Source organism: Salvelinus fontinalis, chromosome 27 (assembly GCF_029448725.1).
Source record: "Salvelinus fontinalis isolate EN_2023a chromosome 27, ASM2944872v1, whole genome shotgun sequence".
In the NCBI taxonomy this organism is placed as follows: domain Eukaryota; kingdom Metazoa; phylum Chordata; class Actinopteri; order Salmoniformes; family Salmonidae; genus Salvelinus; species Salvelinus fontinalis.
In genome coordinates this window covers 13,864,029-13,889,805 of record NC_074691.1, presented here as the reverse complement: position 1 = coordinate 13,889,805, position 25,777 = coordinate 13,864,029, and the positions used below count along the sequence as shown (strand labels likewise).

The window sequence follows — 25,777 nt, the reverse complement described above, 5'->3', positions numbered from 1 at the left end:
CATGTAACGCTTTTACAACATACAGAAAGTACGCTGGTTATCAATGGGAAAAGTATTAATACTTTTTTTTATTGAGAGACGAGCTTAAAGTTTTCTTTACTGACCAAAATGTTCACTTGTCTGACCGCTTGTATGATGATGAGTTTCTCACACGACTGGCCTATCTGGGTGTTTTTTTCTCGCCTGAATGATCTGAATTTAGGATTACAGGGACTCTCCGCAACTATATTCAATGTGTGTGACAAAATTGAGGCTATGATTAAGAAGTTGGAGCTCTTCTCTGTCTGCATTAACAAGGACAACCCACAGGTCTTTCCATCATTGTATGATTTGTTTTGTGTGCAAATGAACCCAAGCTTACGGACAATGTCAAATGTGATATAGCGAAGCACCTGAGTGAGTTGGGTGCGCAATTCTGCAGGTACTTTCCTGAAACGGATAACACAAACAACTGGATTCGTTATTCCTTTCATGCCCTGCCTCCAGTCCACTTACCGATATCTGAACAAGAGAGCCTCATCGAAATTGCAACAAGCAGTTCTGTGAAAATGTTATTTAATCAAAAGCCACTGACAGATTTCTGGATTGGGCTATGCACAAAGTATCGTGACTTGGCAAATCGCACTGTTAAGACACTGATGTCCTTTGCAACCACGTACCTATGTGAGAGTGGATTCTCTGCCCTCACTAGCATGAAAACTAAATACAGGCACAGACTGTGTGTGGAAAATTATTTAAGACTGAGACTCTCTCCAATACATCCCAACATTGCAGAGTTATGTGTAAGCATATGTGTAAGCACACCCTTCTCATTAATCTGTGGTGAGTTATTCACAATTTTCGATGAACAAATAAGGTTTTATATGTAAGATGGTTAAATAAAGAGCAATATTATTGATTATTATTATATTATTATTTGTGCACTGGTCCTATATCAAATCAAATCAAATGTATTTATATAGCCCTTCTTACATCAGCTGATATCTCAAAGTGCTGTACAGAAACCCAGCCTAAAACCCCAAACAGCAAGCAATGCAGGTGTAGAAGCACAGTGGCTAGGAAAAACTCCCTAGAAAGGCCAAAACCTAGGAAGAAACCTAGAGGAACCAGGCTATGAGGGGTGGCCAGTCCTCTTCTGGCTGTGCCGGGTGGAGATTATAACAGAACATGGCCAAGATGTTCAAATGTTCATAAATGACCAGCATGGTCAAATAATAATAATCACAGTAGTTGTCGAGGGTGCAACAAGTCAGCACCTCAGGAGTAAATGTCAGTTGGCTTTTCATAGCCGATCATTGAGAGTATCTCTACCGCTCCTGCTGTCTCTAGAGAGTTGAAAACAGCAGGTCTGGAACAGGTAGCACGTCCGGTGAACAGGTCAGGGTTCCATAGCCGCAGGCAGAACAGTTGAAACTGGAGCAGCAGCACTGCCAGGTGGACTGGGGACAGCAAGGAGTCATCATGCCGGGTAGTCCTGAGGCATGGTCCTAGGGCTCAGGTCTTCCGAGAGAGAGAAAGAAAGAAAGAGAGAATTAGAGAGAGCATACTTAAATTCACACAGGACACCGGATAAGACAGGAGAAGTACTCCAGATATAACAGACTGACCCTAGCCCCCGACACATAAACTACTGCAGCATAAATACTGGAGGCTGAGTCAGGAGGGGTCAGGAGACACTGTGGCCCCATCTGATGATACCCCTAGACAGGGCCAAACAGGCAGGATATAACCCCACCCACTTGCCAAAGCACAGCCCCCACACCACTAGAGGAATATCTTCAACCACCAACTTACCATCCTGAGACAAGGCCGAGTATAGCCCACAAAGATCTCCGCCACGGCACAACCCAAGGGGGGGCGCCAATCCAGACAGGAAGATCACGTCAGTGACTCAACCCACTCGAGTGACGCACCCCTCCTAGGGACGGCATGGAAGAGCACCAGTAAGCCAGTGACTCAGCCCCTGTAATAGGGTTAGAGGCAGAGAATCCCAGTGGAGAGAGGGGAACCGGCCAGGCAGAGACTACAAGGGCGGTTCGTTGCTCCAGAGCCTTTCCGTTCACCTTCACACTCCTGGGCCAGACTACACTCAATCATATGACCTACTGAAGAGATGAGTCTTCAGTAAAGACTTAAAGGTTGAGACTGAGTCTGCATCTCTCACATGGGTAGGCAGATCATTCCATAAAAATGGAGCTCTATAGGAGAAAGCCCTGCCTCCAGCTGTTTGCTTAGAAATTCTAGGGACAATTAGGAGGCCTGCGTCTTGTGACCGTAGCGTACGTGTAGGTGTGTACGGCAGGACCAAATAAGAGCTCTTTGTCTCTTCCCAAGAGCCGTTGTGACAAACTCACACTCATTCTTATGTTTAATAAATGTATCGTATGGTGTGTGTGTGGCAGGCTTACAATGATGGCAAAAAACAACATTTGAGAGTGTGCTGACCCTGCTGCTAGAGGGGGTACGCAGCTGGAGGTTGAATGTTTGAAGGGGTATGGGACTATAAAAAGTTTGGGAACCACTTTTCTAGACGATTCTGTGCTTCCAACTTTGCGGCAACAGTTTGGGGAAGGCCCTTTCCGGTCTCAGCATGACAATGCCCCCGTGCACAAAGCGAGGTCCATACAGAAATGGTTTGTCGAAATCGATGTGGAAGAACATGACTGGCCTGCACAGAGCCCTGACCTCAACCCCATCGAACACCTTTAGGATTAATTGGAACACTGACTGCCAGCCAGGCCTAATAGCCCAACATCAGTGCCCGACGTCACTAATGCTCTTGTGGCTGAATGGAAGCAAGTCCCTGCAACAATGTTCCAACATCTAGTGGAAAGCCTTCCCAGAAGAGTGGAGGCTGTTATAGCAGCAAAGGTGGCTGCATATTAATGCCCATGATTTTGGAATGAGATGTTCAACAAGCAGGTGTCCACATACATTTGGCCATGTAGTGTATATTTTCAGGGTGACCAGGCATAGACACAGATAACAAAAAATGTATTAATGTTGTCTGTAGAGAAACACCACCCTGATGGAAAGAGGGAGATCGTCTTCCCAGATCAGACGATAAAGTTCCTCTATCCTGACGGCAGAGAGGAGAGCATCTTCCCAGATGGAACAGTGGTCAAGCTCTCAGAGTAAGATACACATACAGTACTTGGCTCTATTTTATGAAGGGTAAAAGTCTTAACTACTGCTGCATTTTTATATTTTGTGTGTGTGTGTTCTGAAACTGTAGAAGTGGGGAGAAAACAGTGGAGTTCAACAATGGCCAAAGAGAGATCCATACGTCCCAGTACAAGCGGAGGGAATACCCTGATGGAACATTGAAGACGGTGTATTCTAATGGAAGGCAAGAGACCAAGTTCCCCTCGGGCAGAGTACGCATTAAGGACAAGGATGGCATTGTCATAATAGACAAGAAATGAAGAACATATGTTTTATGTTTTTCAAGCCTTTATACCAAATTAGCAATGCTCCATTGTGTTTGACTGTAGCTATTTTCCTGTGGCATATTTGATCATTTTCTAAGTGCTTGTGTGTAAACAGACATTTTTAAATTGTGTATGTTTATTATTCATAAATCATTGTACACTAAATAAGTACTACTAATCAATACAATACATTTGTGTTGAAACTATTTTGTAGAGATCTTTGAATGTCCATACTGCTCTCTTGAAGGAATATATTTCTTATTTTTGCATGGCAATGTCATAACCTTCTTGACCTCTTCATTTGTGTCAGCAGGATTCTTATGTTGCACAGAATGACAGATTATTCATGAGGTCCCCACATATCCCTTGCCTCTCAAACAACAAGACTGACATGTAGGTTAGGGCTAATAACTTACTGGCCTGGGCCCGGTTTCCTGCTGAGGAGTATTTCTGTCTGTAATAAAGCCCTTTTGTGGGGAAAAACTCATTCTGATTGGCGACTGGCTCTTCAGTGTGTGGGACCCCTGCCCAGACATGTGAAATCCATAGATTAGGGCCTAATGAATTAATTTAAACTGACTGATTTCCTTATATGTATGTAACTCAGTAAAATCTTTGAAATTGTTGCATGTTGCGTTTGTATTTTTGTTCAGTATAGATACAAAATAGGTTATTTTGAAATTGTGGACAAATTACAAGGTTGCTTTTCCATATAATGTGTGTTTATACTGTATACTTTCGTGTTTTTACACATTAATGTTTAGGCTGTGCTAATAATAAATTATTACAAAAGGTTGATTCCAAAAATGTTTAGTTGCTCAGTTAGTTTGACAAGTGGCACTCACTAAGTAGAGGAGGGTTCGTAGGTCCCCAAAACAAAGACCCAAAATCCTTTTTCTCTTTGCATCTATCCAACTCATCTTCCGTCCCTCTCTTCTGTTTGTGGCTACAACCTGACGCTAGCTGGCTGATGAGCTTGTGAACCTCGTGGACTGCAGTCTTAACGTTGAGCTTGTCCCACGACGCCTTCAGTGTGACCTCATTAAAAGGAAACGTCAGTATGAAGTCTCCCACACGGAGTGGTGGGGTGCTCTTATCTTGGCTTTTAGGGTCCCATGGGAATTTAGGAGTCTTGTACTTTTGAATGTGAATGGCAGGTAGCTTACAGCAGCCCCCGGCTGGTTGCCTTGAGGCCTGCCATGGGATAACAAGTGTTGACAGGTTTCTGTCATCAAACTCTGACTCTGTAACCTCAGACCACTGGATGGCCTCTGTCATCTGTGAGAGCACTGGATGTGTCTTTCTGTTTCCAGTTACCGCTGCAGTCTTTGAATGTGGGATGAGTATTGGATTCAGAGCCGAGCCCTTGGTGTTGCTTATAGAATTCCTTGCAGAACGTATCCGGTTCATCTCAACTGATGGAAAGTATCTCATACTGTCAGAAAACGTAGAATGGATGCTGTGACTTTTCTTGTTTGCTGGGTGGTGCTCACACCTAGACTTGGGGAGCAACATTGGGGACTGCAGAGACTGGCTGCCTAGATAGCAGGGGCGTTTGTACTTCTGTTTGAGATATCCTCTCTGTCTAACGCTGTCCATGGACTTGTAGTTCATCAGATCAACCAGATCATTGAGAAGTACTTTCTTGACTGTCACGTCTACTTGGCAGTCGATGGTGAGAGCAGGGCTGTAGTTAACCTCTAGTAGCCATGGCTTATATTTAGCATCAATTAGGATGTCAAACCCAAAGAGCTCAACACTGTTTGGACTGGAAGGTACGGATGGGGCTATGGTGAGCAAAGTTAGTGTGACAATGTTGTTGATCTTTTGCCAGAGGAACAGTTCATTGATTCCTTGGCTATGAAGAAAGCAGCGGAATTTACTCATAGTCCACTTACATCCTTGTCCCACTCTCTCTTTGTCTGTTGTGTAGAAGGGGCCAAACTTATTAATGCTCGTGTTGGTCAGGTGAGAATAAAGGTTGTCCAAAGATGTCAAATTGTATTTCTCAGTCGCAAAGCGTACCAATCCCTCCTGATGCATGTAGATGGTGAGAGGCTGAAAACTTTTCACACAAACATAGATCCGAAGGTCAAATTTGTACCCTGAGATGAGGAGAGGATTGCTGATGTATCTCTGAATGATCACTGAGGAGTCATACACCAAGTCTCTGATGTCCTCAAAGATAAAGACGCCCCTGCCTCTTGATAGATCCACTGGCTTGCAGATCCAATACCACGACCTGCCTCCATTCTTCAAACGATGCTTGGTGTACTCTGCCAGAAACCTGGTGTAATCATTGGGGAGGATGAAAGTTGTCGGGCTGAAGTTGTAAAGACCCGAGCCGAACGTCCCTCTCATTCTCTTCAGGTTTCTGGCCAGGCAATCCTTGCGGGTGATGCCCACAGTCTTGGGGTGATGGTTGAGTCTCTGCCATGGCAGTATGTTCTCATAGTCTGAGTTGTGGAAGGCTGAGGTGCGCCAGTAGAGGTTCCAGTCTCCCTCCTCCTGCTCCTGCTCGTCATACTCCTCCCAGCCTCTTTCCAGCAGCACCTCTCTCACCAGCTCTGGGGCTCCCTCGTGTAGCCGGAACACCAGGGGTGTGGGGCCACACACCCCTGCGGCCATACCAGGTAAGCAACAGTCTGATCCTTCACTAAAAAACAACAGTACCATTATATTGATGAGGTTACAAAATGAGTCAGTTTATTCCTAACTTGGAAGGTAAACTGTTGCAATCAGACCACTCCCGTACACTCCCTTATTATTTCTTAGAAATTGCTCTTTGCTTGTAAGATATTTGTGAATACATTTTAATTGAAAACAATCATTGCAATTCAAATCATTTTGTTCCTATGCAATCAAACTTTGGCTGTAAACTTCTAGTCTGGGGGCCAGTCTCTGTAACATCCAACTCTTTGTAATCTGTGCTGGGTACCAGTCTCTGTAACATTACACTCCTTGTACTCCCTGCTTGGTACCAGTCTCTATAACATTCCACTCCTACTTCGTGCCATGCGCCAATAGCTAAACAGAGACTGGCAGTGGCAACCAACCAGTCTAGCAGGCTTTACACATGGGCGTTAGAATTCAACATATGATTAATGAACCTCGATTACCGTCACACATCTCACTGAAATTGTCCAATATCGTATTTACATTCTACCTACCTTGATGAAAGATCTCTTCTTTTTAAACACAGGCACCTCTCGCCCGGTCTGAGCTTTCTTCAGTTCTGCGAGTGTTATTAAGACCTCCACGCCTGCCGGTCATCCGTGTTGCTAGGTGAACCCACTGCCGCGCGAAAGAGTGTAGCCTAGTCATGTGGTTCGAGCAGGACAGGTGGAGGTCAGTTTTTCATGATTCAATGTAGCCTACAGTAACAATGGATGTGACTTCAATTCGATTTGAAGTCAATTAGCCGACATTTGAAGACATAGTCACCGATTTTTACCGAAAAAAAGTTTTTTCCACTTTTACTGGTGAATACTGAAGACATGAAGTTCAAGTTGTTGTTTTTGCTACCCACATTCATACCGAAATAATTTGGTAGCTGGTAACATCAGTAAATAGGCAGTAATACACTATTTAAACCTTGTAAAAAGAACCATGTTGACCCCGCTACCAACATAAGGGACCGCTATACATATAACCTATACTTGACATACTAAAAATTGTATGTATATTTCTCATAATTTTCACAGCATACATATCTATTTACATGAGAGCTGTAATTCCACATTGTCTATTTAATACAGTCAAGATTTGTAGACTTCTACTACGTCTTGTAGTTTCTGTGGTCAGGGCAATCCCTCTACGGTTTGGACTTAATTTCCCCCTCTGTGTAGAATTTTTTTCTCTGTTTGAATTCCACCCCACCATGATTTCCAGAGAGGAAGTTTCTGAGCGCATAAAACACTACAAATCGCACTGACTCCCATAGTCGATAGTTAGCAAATGCTACCTCCTTCTGGTCATAAAAAAGAACTCCATAGAATGCTGAAAAATGAAAAGAAAGCTTACATTTTTTGTTCCATCTGAACAGCCGGTAAAAGTTATAACATCGGTGGCTCAGTGAACTATGGACAGGTCAGTAACCTTATCTGAAAACTGTTAGCTTCCAGAATAAATGCACAGCACAGTTTTTTTTTTTTTTTTTTATAGCTCAGAGGGCTAACAGTCTTGAGGCATGTGGGTGACCTGGATTCAATACCTAGTTGGTCACAGATTATTAAAGGTTAGGCAATCATGACTACAGGAAAAGGGTAACTCACCCTTGATTTGTGTCTGCCATACAGCATCTGCATTGCCCCAGAGAGCAGGAAACACAAATAACACAGGCAGCTATTCTGGGTGAGGCCTCCAGAACAACAGACCCAGGATAAGGGCTGCGTGTCACTGAAGCTGGAAGAGAGTTACACTAATACCGTAAGTAGAAGTGGATCATCAAAGTGATTGTTGATATGTTAAAATGTATCGTCTGGTGTTTACATTGTCCCCCCTTACCAAATGAAATAATGCTTCTCTTCCAATGTATTGTGACAGATTCCCAAAAAGTATAGAGAATAGGGAAGTTTTGGCACCAAAGCAAATCATTACATAGCCAACAAAATGTATCCCCAAAGCACATGTGGCATAACTCTAAAAAAAGGTACATAATGTGGTCAGATACAGGGTTTTTCCTGAACAAAACAAATGTCTTAATTTTAGTGATTTTAAAATATGTTTTAATTACTATTGTCAACTTTAAGGAATGTGTTTCGAAAAAATGTGCGTAGTAACTTACACCGTTGTAGTCCGCAGTAAGGAAACCCACCTACAGATCAATGTATGAGGTCAAAAGGAGGAGAAGAACTTGTCTCTTATCTCGAAGTTGTTTGAATGTGTCAAGTTATACAGTACATAAGGGCGCTTTGTTGCCCTTAGAGTCCAGTTTATTTTTGCTGTTTATGTTATCCAGGAATGCAGCCACCGGAATCATTGCCAGAAGATTAACACCAGCAGAATATACAGTAGATATTTCTGCTGTGATGTTTGTGCGAGAGGAGGGGATTGTTTCAGTGATTGACATATGATTGATATGGTTACAGTGGGGTAAACATAAGGTATGTCCTCCTATGATTACATTTTTACAGGGCAGCTCACATAGGCAGCAGCCTGACAGAGTTTTCACAGACTTGTCATCAGGTATGGTGGAGTTTATAATTACTGCGCTAGAGCTTCCAGTACTGGACACTCCACAGAGCTGAGCCTCGCCTTGAGTTACATGCACTGTAAGGAGAGAGAGACAGGTCACATTTCTGTGAGACACAATAAGAAAGCATATGAAGCTGAATCTCTGTTACTTCCCCGGTTTCTGTGTTGTGGTTTTGTTTGTATATGTATGTATTTCAGGAAATGGCTTCCTGGATTCCCCCAAGCAGCTGATTGGTCAGCCCCATTGCAGATTGGAGCTGACCCTGACCTCTCCTCGGGGGATACAGCTGTCTGCAATTACAGACTCCTTCTCCAGCTGTATAAAAGCCTGTGTTCCTTTGCTCAGAAAAAGAGCTTCTGGGTATGCCCCAGTATTGTTTGTTGCGCAGACAGAGCTTGTTGGTATGTTCTGTGTTGGTTGTTGCTCAGAGATAGGTTTTGTTAAGTATTTCGTAGTCGCTGCTTCCCGAGGTATGTGTGTGCCAATAGGACGCAGTGTTTTTGATTATTGGAATTGTCTACTTACATTTGTATTATTCTGTTTCATTTGTTCCCAGAGGGGAAGGCACCTTGGGAGTGCTTAGGCAAGAGGCATGTGGGCATACATATCCCCATAGAATGTACTCTGTCTATGCACACTAGTTAAGACCTGGGTGGACCATCCCCCCTGTATTTTGGGTAGTGCGCCAGCTGGTGCTAGTTAGGTAAGTTGTGGGTAGGTAAGGTAGGAGAAGGGGCTCTTTAACTTTAACTTTCTTTGCTTTGGTTCCGTCCAGGCCCTTTTTCCCTGAAGGAATAAATTGTGAAAGGTATAAATTCCCTGTTAATGGTAAAATTCTGTCTGTCATCCTTACCCGCACCTACAGTCACATACCTCTTTCACTCCACGGGGAGTTGAGTGTAGCAGGGTGTTGCGTTCCCCCCTCCAAGAGGCGTGCGTAACAATCTCTTTATGGGAAGTTGATTATTTGTCTGCTGTTTTATGGTAAGCCATATAACATTTATGAACACTGCACAGGTAGTTAAAATGTTTAATTATCTGTGCTTGTATCTTGGCCAAATATAAGGGATGACATCAGATTTCCCCATACAGAAGAGGGGAAAACATCCCAAAGTAGTGATTGACTACATCCTGACTTTTTGTTTTGTCTTCTTCTGCCTACAGGTTGCCTGTAGTGGTGAGATATGTGATGGCAGCAGACCACAGTGGCGATCCTCCCAAACAAATTATCACTGAGACTGGGATCAGGCTCGCCCTGAAAGAAAACAGCTCAGTAAGCAGCTGCTCTTTGCAAAACAAAGATATTTAGTCTTTATTAGATTGAATTGACATACTGTATGCCTGGGCGCACTGAGAGCAAGATCATCATACCATTATGGAAAGAAGCTTCCAACTGTGTAGATCACATAGCTGCAACAATAGTCCATTTGCAGCCCAAGTATCGTATAAGGCTTGGTGTGAGAAACAGAGGACAGGATAATGCACGAATAGGCAATGCTGACTGACGCAACTCCCATCCCCTCCGAGTTCAAACTATTCCTTAAAATATAACATCCTTTGGGATTTACTAACAGAATATATTTACTATAAATGCAATCCTATGAATAAAAAACAACCTGTTGGTCTCAGTAGTTGCAGATGTACTACTGACTAACCACCTGCAAAGACTCTGACATATAATGGCTATGGGATATAACCTGCAGGCTCTAGAGACTTCCAGTTGCTGTGAACATCAGCAGTAATCCACAAGAAACAACACATACATTGTTCATATTTCTTCCCATTTTCCTCAAAAAGAAGGATCAGTTAATGACAGAAACACTAAGAATCTATGAAATCCTCTATATCCAGACACATTTGCAGACACTTGAAGATCGATCGTTTGGACTGGAACAGACATATACTTACAGCCCAGTGCTAACATTAAATATCTGCTCGGTAATAAATAATGGATTTAATGAGTTACCTAAGTACAGTAAGTTCCTTATTAAACTTCATTGATATTATGAATGGGGTTACACGTCATTTTTTATTGTAAAAAGCATCTCACATATGCTGATAGATAGCCACACTATGGCTAAGTACATTTGACAATGCTGTCATCATGGAGACAATGTTCACAATGTTTTATCACTGTATCATTATCCTCATTGAGTTCTGTGCTCTTTATCTCCAGTTTTGTATCGATAGTGTTCTCACTTGGTGTAGGGCTAATCTATTCACCATATTTCACTGAAAAACAAAGTGTCACTGAGAGCAGCAGAACTCCCATAAGGTTGTATAGCTTGGTATTTACACAGAGAAAACGGCTACAAGCGAATGCTATTACATGTCCCACAGCCTCCCATAGGCGATAGTTGGCAAATGCTGCCTCCTTCTGGCCATGGAAGAGAACACCATAGAGTGCTGAAAATATATAGAGTATTTAATCAAGCTCAAATAATTCATTGTGCCTTGCTTGTAATGTGTTTATGTTTCTATGGAAGGATCTGAATGCAAAAATACAGTAACTAACTCACCATTGGTTTGTGTCTGCCACACAGCGTCTGCCAGGCCCCAGAGGGCAGGAAACACAAAGAACACTGGCAGCTGGTCTGGGTGAGGCCTCCAGAACAACAGACCCTGAATACAGGTAAACTGGGTGGTTGTGGCTGCCAGAGGAAAATTACAGTATTTATATGGCCAGTGATGAGTCTTATAGTATTGATATTGTTCAAGAGAGATCTCACTAAAATATTTTACTTGAGTCTTACCCAAAGCGAAAAGAGCTACCCGTCCAGAATATTGTGACAGACGCCCAAACACGTAGGAAAACAGGGAACTTGTGGCACCAAAGCAAATCATTTCATATCCAACAAAATGTAGTCCCAAAGCGCAGGTCACATATTCCTACGAGAAGTCAACAGAATCACTTCAGTACCCTACAGTATCTATAAAGAATATCGGATTGTTATTAGACGTACTGTACCTTGGTGTACAGTACTCCCCATTGAAAAAACCCAACTCCAGACCAATGTAGGCAGTGACTGGGATCAAAAACACCTGATGCCTATTGTTTAGCTGTTTAAACGTGGCCAAGAAAGTGCTGCAGAATGGCTCCTTGTTGCTTCTAAACTCAAGTGTCATATCTCGGTCAATGTTATCCAGAAACACAGCCACTAAGAGCATGGCCAGCACACCTACACCTGCAAAAACCAAGACGCAACTTGATTAAAACTGCATTATGAAACACTGTATGTTGGCTTGGCTATCGTAAGTTATTTAGCTGATGTACTGCTGTCATTGGGAAGTAGGCTCACCAACATAGCAGCCCATCAGTGTGCACTAATCTCTCTGGTGGAGTTGCCTGGGGCCAAGCTGATGTTGCCACAGCTACCCACTCCACAGAACTGTAGATCACTCTCACTGATGTTGACTGGAGAGAAATACAGTAGTAAACACAATGAAACACAATTCGTAGCGAGAAAAGGCGCAAATCACTGACACAGCATTTCAATGCAACATAGAATGTGTGAGTCGATAGTGTAAATGAGTCAATATTGTGAATTACATACAAGATGTAGCTTTGTAGATAAGGCATGCCATGCCACGTTGCCTCTTTACAGTGGAAATCCATTATTGTCAAACTGACCTGAGTTTGAGTCTTGCCCGGATACAATCGAGGACATTAGATTTCCCCAGACTGCTGAAGACTGGTACAGCAGAAACAAGATCCCAAAGTACTGGGTTATCACATCTTGGTTCTTCTTTTTGTCCTTTTCCGCTTGTTTTCTACCATTTATGGTAAGATAGTTGCTTGTAGCTGACCATAAAGAAGATTCCCCTAATCCAAGGATTATTGAAGTAGGGAGCAGGGTTTCCCTAAGAGAGACAAGGCAGCACAGTATAATACAGTACAGTGAGCAATCAGTAGACTAGATAGAGGGGTTGTGTGTCCTATTGGGGTGCATGGGAATTTCAGTTTAGGGTTACGCAATGGACACTAAGGCATTTCAGATGAACCTTTACATGATTTACTATGTGGGCACATGGAGGAGAAGGTGTAATGATGTGGGGGTGCTCTCCTGGTGACACTGTGATTTATTTAGAATTCAAGGCACACTTAACCAGCATGGCTACCGCAGCATTCTGCAGCGATACACCATCCCATCTGGTTTGCTATAAGTTGTTTTTCAACAGGACAATGACCCAACACACCTCCAGGCTGTGTAAGGGCTATTTGACCAAGAAGGAGAGTGATGGAGTGTTGCATCAGAAGTCCTGGCCTCCACAATCACCCGACCTCAACCCAATTTAGGTGGTTTGGGATGAGTTGGACCGCAAGTGAAGGACAGGCACCCAGCAAGTGTTCAGCATAGGTGGCAACTCCTTCAAGACTGTTGGAAAAGCATTCCAGATGAAGCTGGTTGAGAGAATGCCAAGTGTGTGCAAAGCTGTCAACCACGCAAAGGGTGGCTACTTTGAAGAATCTAAAATATATTTTGATTTGTTTAACACTTTTTTGCTTACTACATGATTCCATATGTATTATTTTATAGTTTTGATGTCTTCACTATTATTCTACAATGTAGAAAATAGTAAAAATAAAGAAACCTTTGAATGAGAAAGGTGTTCTAAAATTTTTGTCAATGTACTATATGTTTTGTCAGTAACCATTTCTCTTATCTGTTCAATAAATCTCAGCACTGTCTCTCTAAAGATGACTGCTGAGCTCAGTTGTGTTGTTGTGTTGTCATGTAACTCTAGTGACATATCTTGTTATCAGGTTTTATTATAAGTCAAGAGCCTATAATTTTGTAACAAGCTAGGAATGTGTAGGTGTGGACATTTTGTCACAAAGCAAAGCCACATCATACATAACATAGTATTACATATTTTTCAGTAATAGCTTTACCATCCTCGATAGAAGTTTCCAACTGTGTACACAACATTGCATCCCATCGCAGCAACAATGGTCCATTTGCATCCCAGGTATTTTATAACCAAGGGGGCAACAAACATGGAGGACAGAATGATGGAGGCAAACTGCACACTTGCTGAGGCCACACCTACTCCTTCTTCAGTGTTCAAACTGCTCTGTAACGTAGTAGTAAAAGACAAGGAACAAAGTTTATTCATACAGCTTTTATGAACAACAGTTATGGAAACCCCAGTAATAGTTATGACATTGACTGGGATAGGCCTGTTTGTTTAACATATAACACTTTACGATGCATTTGAAGACATCGTCTACATAAGTGAATGTCATAAACAATAACAAATGAGAGATTCCAACCATACTAATAAAATAACAGATGTTGCTCAAATATTGATCTGGTTTAGGGTATATGCATGCCTCAATGTAATTCTACCAATACTTACCTGTAGATTCAGAAGGCTTCCAGTTGCTGTAAACAACAGCAAGAATCCAAAGGATACAACCAGGACATTTTACATACTTCGGTCCATTTTCTCTATGGTTATGCTTGTCGATATTCAACAGTGGTTGTGAGTCAGGGGGTCAATACAGCAGTTCATGATGTGCAATCTAATATAAGCTCAGAGTAGCTACACTTTTGCCCTGAAGTACGTCAATTAGTCATTTATGAACTTAATTGTTCTGCAATACGCAACTAATTGAATCATGTCGTTGATGCAATGTTTTTATTGGTGGGTTTTGTAAAATCATTTTTAAATCAGCTCTATGCCTTAAAGCAATGTGGTAAGTCAGACATACGATTAAAATGAGTGCCTTGTCACAGTTTGATGTCCCAAGTGTGGCTTTTCATTGGCGTTGTATTAAGAAATACCCCTACAATGAACACAGTGATAAATACAGGAGCATGTATCACTGTAAAAAATAGCAGTAGTGAGAGATTCAAGAAGTAATTGTACATTCATTCCCTTTTGTATTTCCAGACACCATCAAAAGCAAAGCACACCATAAGTCTTTCACTTAAAGGTAAATCAGTTGTTTTTATTGAACATTTGCTTGTGGTTGAAGAAGCACAGAGCCACCCTGAGTAGCCTCATTGTAATGCCAAAAACAATTATGTAAGGGAAGTTTCATTATTCGTGATGACCCTGCTGTGCTCTACCACTCGTATTGTTGCCACAAAGACTTTGGACTACAGAACAACTGGTTATTAAATAGTTTTAACTCCATGGTAGATTCAAGTTTGTAATCTGCTTCATTAGTGACTCAGTACTGTATTCCACTCTCAGTTAAAGTTTAGCATAACACGATGTAATTTGAATTCAACATAGCAGCCAAGACATAAAAATAAAAATCAATTTTAAAAATCTGAATTGTACAGGGATTCTGCATAAGAAGTGCAACCAGAGAAAATGAATACACATAATTCAGGGTCAAGATGTTGTGAGAATAATACATTTATAGAGATCCACAAAACCTCTCATTTTGTCATACTAGAAAAGTCTCCCATTGGGGTTGGCATATGACAGTGGCAGAATGGTGATCTCCAGATCTCTCTCACTAGGTGTCATTCCCTCACATACTGTACATAACAAATCCACGTCTTGTCTACAAGCTGGTCTGATTGAGGATGTGATCTCCTATTGCTGAGAAGTCTGTATCGTATATTCCCTCCTCCACTGGAAGAGTAGGATTCTTGCGTTCTTGGAACTCCACCCACAAATAGGTTACCATGGAGAGGATCAGAACTCCCAGGAGGATGTAGAGCTTGATGTCCAAACAGATGAAGGTACTGTAGGCGAAGGCTATAACGAATCCCAGGGATTCCCACATACGGTAGTTAGCGAATGCTGCCTCTTTTTGTCTGGGGAAGAGAACGCCGTACAGTGCTGCAAACAAGAACAAAACCCTTGTTACCTCAGTCCTGGACAAAATGTTTGATGTACCTAACATGTAATACATAAATGATAGCTCAACTCACAGTTGGTTTGTGTCTGCCACACAGCATCTGCCAGGCCCCAGAGGGCAGGAAACACAAAGAACACTGGCAGCTGGTCTGGGTGAGGCTTCCAGAACAACAGAGCCAGGATACAGGAAAAGTTGGTCACTGCAGCTGTAAGAGAGGTGAGTAGTGAGTGATTTTGACTTTACATATGAGTTCTGCAGATCTCGGATCTAAATTATAATCCACATGTCCTGTTGCTGCAGGATTATGTTCCTGCTGTAGCAAACTGGCAAAAAATTAAGATCCACATCTGTATACCAATGAAAATGTAAATGTCTTTATTGGAAAGCTCTTCTTACCCACGCAAAACAGTGGGGCTCTTCCAGTGTATTCTGCCAACCTCTCAAACATAAAGGAACATAACGAATTGGCGGCTCCAAAACATATCTTCGCATATCCAAAAATAATGGATTCCTAATGCACAGGTCACATAGTTCTGCAATGGAAACACACCAAAGGAAGGTCACACGCATTACTTTTAGCCACTCTTGCGTTGATTAATAATTCTTCCATGTTGGATTCCTAGTGGCAGAGTATGAACCATATGTCTTGTCGTCACCTCACCTTTGTGTATTCACCGGAGAGGAAACTCTGTTCAAAGCCACTGTACATGGTCAAAGGGATGAGAATGACGAGTCTCTTGTCCTTCAGGAGTGTGAATGTGGCCAGGAAGGTGCTCCAGAATGGTTCCCTGTTGTCCCTGAACTCCCGGGCCTGATCTCTGTCTATGTTATCCAGAAATACTGCCACTATGATCATGGCCAGCACACCCACTCCTGAAACACAACAGTTGCACACATTGAACATAGTCGCAGCAGAACATTTCACTAGCATCAACTTACAACACTGAGAAACAATAATAAGTTCTTACCAATATAGCAGCCGACTAGCGTCCAAACCAATTGTTGTGCTGGCTTTTTGGTCGTGGAGTTTGAATTGATATCAGCACACACACCTGCACCACAATATTGTAGAGCTTCCTCGGAGATGTTAGCTAGGAGGACATAAAGATATTATGACATAGAGGATGGTTGGGCAAGAACAAGTGTCATAAATGTAGACTACACATGATTGACTTTAGCCTACAGTTAGCCTTTAACTTAAAAATGTTACTACTTTCACAAACAAGTTGCATTTGTTCTGTGTGCGCATGTGTACGTAAGTGTGTGTATGTGTGCACTTCCTTCTTACTTATATTTGTATCTGAACCGAATATCAACGACGACATGAGGTTTCCCCATACAGCCGAAGACTGGAATATCAGGAAGAATATGCCAAAGTACTTATTGATAACATCCGCTGCCTTCTTGTTTTCATTAGGGGCCTGCAGGTTGCCGCTGATGGTGAGAAGGGTACACTTGGCAGACCAGAGTGGAGACCCTCCCATACCCAGGATCACAGAGGTGGGGATCAGAGTATACCTGAAAGAGGACAGATTGATATGGTTAGCATCAGACACCCTGCCTACTGTTTGTAAGCTTAAATCTTTACTGACAGACCAGGAAGCATAGCAGACCAGGGTAGGTGTAAAGGTTGTCAATGTAGTTCTCCTCCTCAGACGAGGAGGAGCATGGATCGGACCAAGATGCGGAGTAGGAGGTATTCATGATTTAATGGCAAACCAACAAAACACTACAAATTAACAAAACAACAAACGTGACTAACCTGCAACAGTCCTGTGTGGCCCAAACGCTGACACAAGAACAAACACCAGTGAAACCCTGGCTGCCTTAGTATGACTCTCAGAGTCAAACGATACACACCTGTCTCTAATTGAGAATCATACCAGGCCGAACACAAAACCCCACATAGAAATAGAAAACATAGACTAACCCACCCAACTCACGCCCTGACCAACTAAAACAAATACATAACAAAGGAAAACAGGTCAGGAACGTGACAGAACCCCCCCCTTAAGGTGCGAACTCCGGGCGCACCAGCACAAAGTCTAGGGGAGGGTCTGGGTGGGCGTCTGTCCACGGTGGCGGCTCTGGCGCTGGGCGAGGTCCCCACCCCACCATAGTCACTCCCCGCTTCCGTATCCCCCGCCCAATGACCACCCTCCAACTAAACCCACCTAAATGAAGGGGCAGCATCGGGATAAGGGGCAGCACCGGGATAAGGGGCAGCAGCTCCGGGATAAGGGGCAGCAGCTCCGGGATAAGGGGCAGCAGCTCCGGACTGAGTGGCAGCTCCGGACTGAGTGGCAGCTCCGGACTGAGTGGCAGCTCCAGACTGAGTGGCAGCTCCAGACTGAGTGGCAGCTCATGACTGGAGGGCAGCTCATGACTGGAGGGCAGCTCATGACTGGAGGGCAGCTCATGACTGGAGGGCAGCTCATGACTGGAGGGCAGCTCATGACTGGCGGGCAGCTCATGACTGGCGGGCAGCTCATGACTGGCGGGCGTCTCTGGCAGCTCCTGACTGGCGGGCGTCTCTGGCAGCTCCTGACTGGCGGGCGTCTCTGGCAGCTCCTGACTGGCGGGCGTCTCTGGCAGCTCCTGACTGGCGGGCGTCTCTGGCAGCTCCTGACTGGCGGGCGTCTCTGGCAGCTCCTGACTGGCGGGCGTCTCTGGCAGCTCCTGACTGGCGGGCGTCTCTGGCGGCTCCTGACTGGCGGGCGTCTCTGGCGGCTCCTGACTGGCGGGCGTCTCTGGCGGCTCCTGACTGGCGGGCGTCTCTGGCGGCTCCTGACTGGCGGGCGTCTCTGGCGGCTCCTGACTGACGGACGGCTCTAATGGCTCGTGGCAGACGGATGGCTCAGACGGCGCTGGGCAGACGGATGGCTCAGACGGCGCTGGGCAGACGGATGGCTCAGACGGCGCTGGGCAGACGGATGGCTCAGACGGCGCTGGGCAGACGGATGGCTCAGATGGCGCTGGGCAGACGGATGGCTCAGATGGCGCTGGGCAGACGGATGGCTCAGATGGCGCTGGGCAGACGGATGGCTCAGATGGCGCTGGGCAGACGGATGGCTCAAGCACCGCTGGGCAGACAGCAGACTCTGGCCGGCTGAGACGCACTATAGGCCTGATGCGTGGTGCCGGAACTGGAGGTACCGGGCTGAGGGCACGCACCTCAGGGCGAGTGCGGGGAGGAGGAACAGGGCTCTGGTGATGCACTGGAAGCCTGGTGCGTGGTGTAGGCACTGGTGGTACTGGGCTGGGGCGGGAAGGTGGCGCCGGATATACCGGACCGTGAAGGAGGACACGCGCTCTTGAGCACCGAGCCTCTCCAACCCTACCAGGTTGAATGGTCCCCGTAGCCCTGCCAGTGCGGCGAGGTGGAATAGCCCGCACTGGGCTATGCAGGCGAACCGGGGACACCACCTGTAAGGCTGGTGCCATGTACGCCGGCCCGAGGAGACGTACTGGAGGCCAGATACGTTGGGCCGGCTTCATGACATCCGGCTCGATGCCCAACCTAGCCCTCCCAGTGCGGCAAGGTGGAATAGCCCGCACTGGGCTAAGCACGCGTACTGGGGACACCGTGCGCTTTACCGCATAACACGGTGTCTGACCAGTACGACGCCCTCTCACTCCACGGTAAGCCCGGGGAGTTGACTCAGGTATCCAACCCGGCTTCGCCACACCCCCCTTTAGCCCCCCCCCCAAGAAATTTTTGGGTGAACCTCTCGGGTTTCCAGCCACTCTGCCTTGCAAGCGCCTCATAATGCCGCCTCTCCGCTTTCGCTGCCTCCAGCTCCGCTTTGGGGCGGCGACACTCCACTGGCTGTGCCCAGGGTCCTTTACCGTCTAGGATCTCCTCCCAAGTCCATTCCTCTTCTCTCCATTGCTTTGGTTCTTGCCGTCCTTCTCCAATCCGCTTGGTCCTGGTTTGGTGGGTGTTTCTGTAAAGGTTGTCAATGTAGTTCTCCTCCTCAGACGAGGAGGAGCATGGATCGGACCAAGATGCGGAGTAGGAGGTATTCATGATTTAATGGCAAACCAACAAAACACTACAAATTAACAAAACAACAAACGTGACTAACCTGCAACAGTCCTGTGTGGCCCAAACGCTGACACAAGAACAAACACCCACAAAACACCAGTGAAACCCTGGCTGCCTTAGTATGACTCTCAATCAGAGACAAACGATACACACCTGTCTCTAATTGAGAATCATACCAGGCCGAACACAAAACCCCACATAGAAATAGAAAACATAGACTAACCCACCCAACTCACGCCCTGACCAACTAAAACAAATACATAACAAAGGAAAACAGGTCAGGAACGTGACAGTAGGATTCATACAATGTGTGTAAACAACTTTGCCAATGGACACTACTCTCATATGATTTGTTTCATTAACTCACATTCGAGTAATAATCCCAACTCTACTTGGTAATAACAAGTTAATACACACAGTCACATTCACCCTCACTCACACACTCATTACTGACGCCACACACTTATACCCACATGCACACACGCCCTCACTCCTACGCTGCTTCTAAAATCGATATATTACGACTATTATGCTGCTGTTCATTGATTATTCATTGTCATTACTCATTACCATTAGTATCTATCTATTTATCCTGCTACTGGTCACTATTACTCCTGTTTACCATTAGTATACTACCATATGTATATTATATACTGAACAAAAATATAAATGCAACATGTAAAGTGTTAGTCCTATGTTTAATGAGCTAAAATAAGAGATTCCATGTGAAATTCATAGATTAGGGCCTCATTTATTTATTTCAATTGACTGATTTGCTTATATGAACTGTAACTCAGTAAAATCATTGAAAATGTTGCATGTTGCTTTTAAGTTTTTGCTCAGTACTAAGAGAAAATTGAAAAACAGCTTCTATCTTAAGGCCATCAGACTGTTAAATAGCTATCACTAACCGGCCTCCACCCATTACCCTGCCCATAACATAGTCAATGTCACTAGCCAGCTACCACCCAGTTACTCATCCCTGCATTTTAGAGGCTGCTGCCCTATGTACATATAGTTGAAGTCGGAAGTTTACATACACTTAGGTTGGAGTCATTAAAAATTGTTTTTAAACCACTCCACAAATTTCTTGTTAGCAAACTATAGTTATGGCAAGTCGGGTGGGATATCTACTTTGTGCATGACACAAGTCATTTTCCCAACAATTGTTTACAGACAGATTATTTCACTTCACTGTATCACAATTCCAGTGGGTCAGCAGTTTACATACAATAAGTTGACTGTGCCTTTAAACAGCTTGTAAAATTCCAGAAAATGATGTCATGGCTTTAGAAGCTTCTGATAAGCTAATTGACATCATTTGAGTCAATTGGAGGTGTACCTGTGGATGTATTTCAAGGCCTACCTTCAAACTCAGTGCCTCTTTGTTTGACATCATGCGAAAATCAAAAGAAATCAGCCAAGAACTCAGAAATAAAATTGTAGACCTCCACAAGTCTGGTTCATCCTTGGGAGCAATTTCCAAATGCCTGAAGGTACCACGTTCATCTGTACAAATAATAGTACGCAAGTATAAACACCATGGGACCACGCAGCCGGCATACCTCTCAGGAGGGAGACGCGTTCTGTCTCCTAGAGATGAACGTACTTTTGTGTGAAAAGTGCAAATCAATCCCAGAACAACAGCAAAGGACCTTGTGAAGATGCTGGAGGAAACCGGTAAAAAGTATCTATATCCACAGTAAAACGAGGCCTAAATCGACATAACCTGAAAGGCCGCTCAGCAAGGAAGAAGCCACTGCTCCAAAACTGCCATAAAAAAAGCCAGACTACGTTTTGCAACTGCACATGGGGACAAAGCTCGTACTTTTTGGAGAAATGTCCTCTGGTCTGATGAAACAAAAATAGTTATGTTTGGCCATAATGACCATCGTTATGTTTGGAGGAAAAAGGGGGAGGCTTGCAAGCCAAAGAACACCATCCCAACCGTGAAGCACGGGGGTGGCAGCATCATGTTGTGGGGTTGCTTTGCTGCAGGAGGGACTGGTGCACTTCACAAAATAGATGACATCATGAGGATGGAAAATTATGTGGATATATATTGAGCTAACATCTCAAGACATCAGTCAGGAAGTTAAAGTTTGGTCGCAAATGGGTCTTCCAAATGGACAATGACCCCAAGCATACTTCCAAAGTTGTGGCAAAATGACTTAAGGAAAACAAAGTCAAGGTATTGGAGTAGCCATCACAAAGTCCTGACCTCAATCCCATAGAACATTTTTGGGCAGAACTGAAAAAGCGTGTGCGAGCAAGGAGTTTTACAAACCTGACTCAGTTACACCAACTCTGTCAGGAGGAATGGGACAAAATTCACCCAACTTATTGTAGGAAGCTTGTGGAAGGCTACCCGAAATGTTTGACCCAAGTTAAATAATTTAAAGGCAGTGCTACCAAATACTAATTGAGTATATGTAAACTTCTGACCCACTGGGAATGTGATGAAAGAAATAAAAGCTGAAATAAATCATTCTCTCTACTATTATTCTGACATTTCACATTCTTAAAATAAAGTGGTGATCCTAACTGACCTAAGACAGGGAATTTTTACGAGGATTAAATGTCAGGAATTGTGAAAAACTGAGTTTTTAAATGTATTTGGCTAATGTGTATGTAAACTTCTGACTTCAACTGTGGAGATGGAACACTGGTCACTTTGATAATGTTTACATACTGTTCCACTTAATATGTATATACTGTATTCTAGTCAAGGCCATCCTATTTAACTATTGCTGTACATATACTATTATATCCACGTATTCTTCAGTTATACTACATATTCTATCCACATACTGTCCATAATGTTTATACAAACCATCACATATATATATGTATATATACTGTATATACATATATATTGATACTCCGGACTAGTACTAATATTTCTATATTTCTTCATTCCATTCTTTTACTTTTAGATTTGTGTGTGTTGTCTATTGTTAGATATTACTGCACTGTTGGAGCTAGGAACACCATCATTTCACTACACCCACAATAACATCTGCTAAGCATGTGTATGCGACCAATGACACTTGATTTGATATTCCTGCTACCAGTCACTTTTCAGCTCTGTTTACATGTACACTGAGTGTATAAAACATAAGGAACACTTTCCTAATATTGAGCTGCACCCCCTTTTGCCCTCAGAAAAGCCTCAAATCATCAGGGGATGGACTCTACAAGGTATTGAAAGCGTTCCACAGGGATGCAGGCCCATGTTGGCTCCAATGCTTCCCATAGTTGTGTCAAGTTGGCTGGATGTCCTTTGGATGGTGGACCATTCTTGATACACACAGGAAACTGTTGAGCATGAAAAACCCAGCAGCGTTGCAGTTCTTGACACACTCAAACCGGTGCAACTGGCACCTACTACCATACCCCGTTCAAAGGTACTTAAATCTTTTGTCTTGCCCATTCAGCCTCTAAATGGCACACATACACAATCTTTGTCTCAATTGTCTCAAGGCTGGGTAAATAAGGATTTTTAAGTCTCCTCCCCTTCATCTACACCAGGTATTCCCAAACTGGGGTACAGGGTAACATCCAATCACATTAACCGTTACTCTCTCGCGGGAATTCCACTAACGGTCCGTAGGTAGCCAAACGTAGCTGCTGCTCTTGTTGGTATCTGTACTGATGGCGCAAAAGCCATGACAGGAAGACATAGTGGAATGTTAATGCGCACGCAAGCAGTTGCTCCCGACGCCACTTGGGTACACTGCCAGATTTCTATATTGGGCTGCGCTCAAAGTATCCTGCCTTGGCAAATCGCGCTGTTAAGACACTGTTACTCTTTGCAACCACGTATTGTACCTATGTGAGAGTGGATTCTCGGCCCTCACTAGCATGAAAACTAAATACAGGCACAGACTGTGTGTGGAAAATTATTTAAGACTGAGACTCTCCAATACAACCCAACATTGCAGAGTTATGTGCATCCTTTCAAGCACAACTTTCTCATTAACCTGTGATGAGTTATTCACAATTTTCGATTAACAAATAAGGTTTTATATGTAAAATGGTTAGGAAAAGAGCAAAACTATTGATTATTATTATATTATTATTTGTGCCCTGGTCCTATAAGAGCTCTTTGTCACTTCCCACGAGCTGGGTTGTGACAAAAACTCATCTCACACTCATTCATATGTTTAATAAATGTATAGTATGTGTGTGGCAGGCTTACAATGATGGCAAAAAACAACATTTGAGAGTGCGCTGACCCTGCTGCTAGAGGGGGTACGCAGCTGGAGGTTGAATGTTTGAAGGGCTACGGGACTATAAAAAGTTTGGGAACCACTGATCTACACTGATTGAAGTGGATTTAACAAGTGACATCAATAAGGAATCATAGCTTTCACCTGAATTCACCTGGTAAGTCCTAATGTTTTGTACACTCAGTGTATATCTTACTACCAGTCACTTTTTATGTATAAACGTACCCCTGCATATTGAATAAGGTACTGGCACAGTACTTGCATTCTCGTTCTTCTTCAAATTATATTGTACTTGTGTGTTTTTCATTTTATTTTCTATTATCTATATTATTATTAGCGTATTGTTGGGAAAGAGCTCTCAAGTAAGAATTTCCCTCTACTGTTTTACACCTGATGTACCCTGTGCATGTGGCTAATAAACTTTTAAACGTGAAACCAACTTTACTCATTGGGGTACTAGGGAGGTACATGCTTCAATCATGAAGAAGAAACACAGCTTGTTGAAAGCTGTAACAGTAAATGTCTGAACAGGATTTAGAAAGTTTTGCGTTACCATCCTGGATAGAGGTTTCCAATTGAATAGGTCACATAGCAGCCCATGCCGGCAACAATAGTCCATTTGCAGCCCAGGTTTTTGATGAGAATGGGTGGCAGGAACATGGAGGACAGGATGATGGAGGCATAGATAACACTGAGAGATGTCACCCCCATCCCGTCCTCTGCATTCAGACTGCTCTGTAACACAGGAAAGAGATGGTGCCATCAATGTTCCAGAGCCAGAAATTCAAGTGTTGAATTTCATTGAAGCAATTCGATTGGACCAATCATCCAAGATCTATAGTATTTTGAGTTTCCTACCTGTAAACTCTGAAGTCCTCCGTATGCTGTGAACAGAGATAAAAATCCAATGGATACAACCAGAACATTTTTCATATTTCGGTCTATCATGTCTGAAACTTGGAAAACCTTAAGGTTTAGGCTCTAAGTATACTCCAGATTACAGCTTCACCAGATGGTTGTCAGGGATTGTCAAGGCAAGGTGTCATGCTAACCACAGCGGCTGATATAGTTAAGCCTGCTGAGTAAAGGGCAAAGTTCATCCCAGTCTATAAAATGTTCGATATGTGGAGTGCTTTGATGACGAGCTCTTATCAATAGGTATTCTTATCCATCATTAACGGACAGTATGGGACGTTTTCTTAGCTCCTCTCTATTTTCACAATTTCCTACACCACTTTATCAGTATCAGTAGTTTAGACATGTTGGATCAGATATGGCAGACATTAGTAAAGCCAAATGACCGCTGACTCTTTGTCCTAGCATATTAGCAACTGTGTCTTACACTTGAAAATTGAACTTCAATGTTTCAATTTAAATCCCAATGTTTGGGATTGAGCCCAACTCCTGGATTTAGGGCGCCCATTATATCTTAATTAATAATTTGTCAATATGTTTTGTTTACTTTGTTCTGTTTCACTCTCAAGCATACTGATAGTTACCCAGTTTAGTTCAGCTGTGTGTGAGGAATGCATTCCACTCAGAAGAGATACCAGGGTGCAAAGGTTTACTGCCTGTTATGGGAAAGGCTTTTTATGGTACAATGACACAGACATTGAAACCTCTTCCTTATAGTTTTTAACACTATAGCACAGCACTATAACACTATAGCACGGAATCATAAGTGTTCTACCTGGAACCAAAAAGGGTTCTTCAAAGGGTTCTCCTATGGGGACAGCCGAATAACCCTTTTAGGTTCTAGATAGCACGTTTTTTTCCAAGAGTGTAGATTCAGCTGCGGGCCGATTATTTCTTGAGCTGATGGTCGGGTGGCCAGGACATAATTACAAATCATGTGTAGACAGGAAATTGACAGCAAGAAGCCCAAATAGATATAATATTTGAACAAAGCATAATAATTTCAAACCTTGATTACATTTGTATACAATCACGTCTCTCTATTATGCGTGGGAATACTTGGGAACAGATTTCCAAAATTAAAATCACTTGGAGCTGATTTCCTGGTGTTTTTACAGTATTTTATGTCCA

The 25,777-nt window shown here is 43.4% G+C and overlaps 1 protein-coding gene, 1 long non-coding RNA gene and 3 pseudogenes across 2 annotated transcripts; 1 reads left to right on the top strand and 4 right to left on the bottom strand.

Annotated features, from left to right (window-relative positions):
- The first annotated feature begins 2,369 nt into the window (after nt 1–2,369).
- On the top strand, nt 2,370–4,057 carry LOC129825088 (uncharacterized). Its single transcript, XR_008754825.1, has 2 exons — nt 2,370–3,134; nt 3,236–4,057. It is a non-coding gene; the product is annotated as an uncharacterized LOC129825088 (long non-coding RNA).
- Nucleotides 4,058–4,253: 196 nt separating this feature from the next.
- On the bottom strand, nt 4,254–6,107 carry LOC129825087 (probable tubulin polyglutamylase TTLL2). Its single transcript, XM_055884865.1, has one exon. It carries the CDS (start codon nt 6,105–6,107, stop codon nt 4,254–4,256), a length of 1,854 nt encoding a protein of 617 aa, XP_055740840.1.
- A 3,551-nt stretch (nt 6,108–9,658) lies between these two features.
- On the bottom strand, nt 9,659–10,415 carry LOC129825639 (protein unc-93 homolog A-like; annotated as a pseudogene).
- Nucleotides 10,416–10,843: 428 nt separating this feature from the next.
- Nucleotides 10,844–14,076, bottom strand: LOC129825638 (protein unc-93 homolog A-like; annotated as a pseudogene).
- A 487-nt stretch (nt 14,077–14,563) lies between these two features.
- LOC129825086 (protein unc-93 homolog A-like) lies at nt 14,564–24,800 on the bottom strand (annotated as a pseudogene).
- Nucleotides 24,801–25,777: the final 977 nt, after the last annotated feature.